The sequence below is a fragment of the Panthera uncia genome, unplaced genomic scaffold (assembly GCF_023721935.1).
Source record: "Panthera uncia isolate 11264 unplaced genomic scaffold, Puncia_PCG_1.0 HiC_scaffold_1583, whole genome shotgun sequence".
NCBI classification, from domain to species: domain Eukaryota; kingdom Metazoa; phylum Chordata; class Mammalia; order Carnivora; family Felidae; genus Panthera; species Panthera uncia.
Window position 1 is genome coordinate 1 of NW_026058232.1, and position 3,617 is coordinate 3,617.

At 49.5% G+C, this 3,617-nt stretch overlaps 1 protein-coding gene across 1 annotated transcript; it reads left to right on the top strand.

Annotated features, from left to right (window-relative positions):
• The first annotated feature begins 3,009 nt into the window (after positions 1-3,009).
• Positions 3,010-3,256, top strand: LOC125917207 (40S ribosomal protein S29-like). Its single transcript, XM_049623458.1, is given in 2 exon segments — positions 3,010-3,066; positions 3,068-3,256. Coding segments are annotated over 2 exon segments (246 nt in total).
• Positions 3,257-3,617: the final 361 nt, after the last annotated feature.

Consider the following 3,617-nt stretch of genomic DNA (forward strand, 5'->3'; position numbering starts at 1 on the left):
GCCCAAGCCCCCCCCCCCCCCCCCCCCCAGCTGCAGAAGATCACTTGATTAAATTGCTGCACGCTTCATTTCCAGGCGTTGGCAAGTGACGGAATCATTAACCACACTGGGCGGTTTAATTAGACGGCGGCGGTTGGGAAAGGCCCCTTCTTCCTCCCTGACTCCTGGGCAAGAGGATAGGAATCGAACGGTGGGTCTGCTCCAGAGTTTTGCATCTGTCTTCTCCTGGCCTTCTTCTCCTTGTGTCTCCTCTGTATCTGTGTCCAACCTTCTCTTTTCTTATAAGGACACTGGTCATTGGATTTAGGGCTCACCCTACTCCAGCATGACCTCTTATTAGCTTGATTACATTTACAAGGGCCTGAATTCCAAATAAGGTCATATTCACAGGTACCAGGGAGGGGGGCTTGAACTTTTTGGAGGACAGAATTCTACCCACCACACATAGCGAAGTCCACATTCAAGGACAGCATAGACTGCTCTTTCTTTTTAATGTGTTTATTTCTTTTTGAGAGAAAGCGCGCGCACACCTGAGGACACGACCAGGGGAAGGGGAAGGGCAGAGAGAGGGAAACAGAGCCCAAGTAGGCTCTCCGCTGACAGCAGAGAGCCCCATGTAGGGCTCGAACTAACAAACCATGAGATCACGACCTGAGCCAAAGTCCGATGCTTAAATGACTGAGCCACCCAAGTGCCTGCATAGACTGGGTCACTGGGAATGATGATGGGGAGAGCAGCAATCTTATTCCCATTCCTTGGTTCGCAGCACCTTGTATTGACTATTGACTCATTGCATTTGTCGCATTATGGAGTAAGGTTCCCCAGCACCACAGGATGTTTGCCCTGAGCCAGCATCTTTGCTGCACCTTCAATGGGCTCTGGGTGTTTCTGGGTGATGCAGTGTGAGGCAGGGCAGTGGCTCCCATGCATGTGTGCTTTTTGCCATACCTCGTTTCTTGGAAAAAGACACCCTTGCTCTGAAGTATTGTTCTGTGGCATACCGTGTCAATAGATCAGGTGTGTGTAAGCCCTCAGAGGGATTGCTAGCAGAGACACTGTGCATAGGGAAGGCAAATCCAAATCCAAAGTTGGACTAATTACTCCCCCCCCCCCCATCAGGGTGAGAGGAAGCCGATATAACCTTTCTGCTACCAAACGGCTGGCTGGTCCCCTTAAGAAATGACATCACACCAAGAGCTCCACATTGATCTCTGCTTGCTGGTGGATTGGGCATTCAATGATGGCAGTATTGAGATCAACCTTGCTGAGAGAGAACCCTTCCTTCTAGGCCCACGCAGAACCTCCAGCCCTTCCACCACAGCCATTGCCTTCATGGATCCATTGCACCATGGAGAGAAGCTAGCTGACCACCACAGGGTTCCTTCTATCCGCCTGGTGGCTCAGTTTGAGTTTCCTGCTCTGCCAGGGGTCATTGGCAGAGACACAGGAATCCACGTACCCTTCCCGTGCACTCCCCTAGGTACATTAGGTATCTCCACCTCTTCTCCAAAGCTTCTGCCCTCTTACTGTAACATTGTGATTTATGATGAAAATTATATATGTTTGGTCTTTGTCCCTGTTTTTGGCTCAGAGCTCCTAAAACTCTTGGAATTTCCTGTGATGAGAGTCATAAAGGTGTCTTTTGTTTTGTGAATGCGGTGACTTTTGTACAGCACCTAAGGATGGGGCTGGTTGCCAGGAGACCCAACTGAATAATTAGAGGGTTGGAACTTTCCTTCCTCCTTCCCCAACCTCCACAGAGGGAAGAGGGGCTGGAGATTGAATCAGTGGCCACTGGCCAATGATTTAATCAATCACGCCTTTGTAATGAAGCCTCCTTTGAAACCCAAAAGGGAGAAAAAAGGAACAGGGTTTGGAGACCTGGGTTGGAGGTATGGGAGAGTGACATGCTTCAAGAGAACACAGAAGCTCTGTGCCTTGCCCTCATACCTTGCCTTACATATCTCTTCAATCGGGCTACCCCTGAGTTATATACGGTTATAATAAACTGGTGATCTAGTAAGTTTCTCTGAGTCCTGTGAGCTGCTCCACCAAATTAATCCGGCCCATGGAGGGGGTCTTGGAAACCTCTGCAGTGGCAGTGGGTCTGCCAGTACTTACTTAGCTCATGATGGACGGCCTCAGTCACATAGGTACTTGATGGCCCATGGCCAGCTTCTTTTTTTTTTTTTTTTTAGCGCTTATTGATTTGTTTTGAGACAGAGCACGCACAGAGAGAGAGAGAGAGAGAATCCCAAGTCAGCACAGAGCCCGACGTGAGCCTCCATCTCACCAATTGTGAGATCATGACCTGAGTTGAAATCAAGACTCAGACACTTAACCCACTGAGCCACCCAGGCACCAACCCCCCTCCCCCACGGTCAGCTTCTAAGTCTGTATCGTGGCCCAGTAACATGATGGCAGCTGCTTTATTGTTAAGGTTGATTTACTTTTGAGAGAGACAGAACAAGCAGGAGAGGGGCAGAGAGAGAGGGAGACAGAAGATCCAAACCAGATTGGGCTGACAGCGCAGAGCCCAGTGCGGGGCTTGAGCTCACGAACCTCGAGATCATGACCCGAGCAGAAGTCTGACGCTTAACGGACTGAGCCACCCAGGCGCCCAATAGCTGCTTTTTGAAGAGTAAGTACCTCTGCCACAGAACATAGGGCCTTGCTCCAGACCTTTATGGGTCTGTGCTCGGATCCTTCCACTGAGGTTTCCCAGACTCTTCACAGCATTATTATTATCTACCATGGACAGATCCTCTCGAGCCTTTAGGTTGGCTGTGTCTTCTGGCTGTAATGGCACAGCAGTTTGCTCTGCGCCCCACTCAAAACAGGTCATGCCTGTGTGTCCCAAGACCTGCTTGAGCAGACATTCCACCAATTCAGTGATCTACTCAGCATCATGCCAAATACATCCCTTTCCTTGTTGGAGTTAGTGGCGGTTTCCTTTTGCCATCAGAAAATCCTAACAGCCTTTTGCCTCGTTGAGTCCGAGAGAACAAAATGGGTCACCAGCAGCTCTACTGGAGCCACTGGAGGAAATTTGGCCAGGGTTCTCAGTTCTTGCTGAATCTGCTTAAACCACCACAGTCTGATCCGGAAACCCGGCCTTAATGTGTGCCGCCGGTGTTTCCATCAGTGCTTGAAAGACCCAGGCTTCATTAAGTTGGATTTAGTGAACTTCCTTGAATGGGTCATCCAAGAGACCTACCTTAACTGCACAGATCCAAGATGCCTACCTTACTGCTAACTCGTTGTACATAAAATAAAATAAAACCACTTCAATGAGGACTCCTGGGTGACTCAGTCAGTTAAGCATCTGACTTTGGCTCAGGTCATGATCTCACGGTTTGTGAGTTTGAGTCCCGCATGGGGTGAGCTTGAGCCCTGCATCAGATGAACACAAGCCCCACTTCAGATAAGCCCCAAATCTCTCTCTCTCTCTCTCTCTCTCTCTCTCTCTCTCTCTCTCCCCCCCTCTCTCTCCCCCTTGCTCACTTGCACCCTCTCCCTGAAAGAAAGAAAGAAAGAAAGAAAGAAAGAAAGAAAGAAAGATCCTAACAAATACGAAGCCCTCTGAGAGTGTGGGGGAAGAAAGATCAGACACAGTC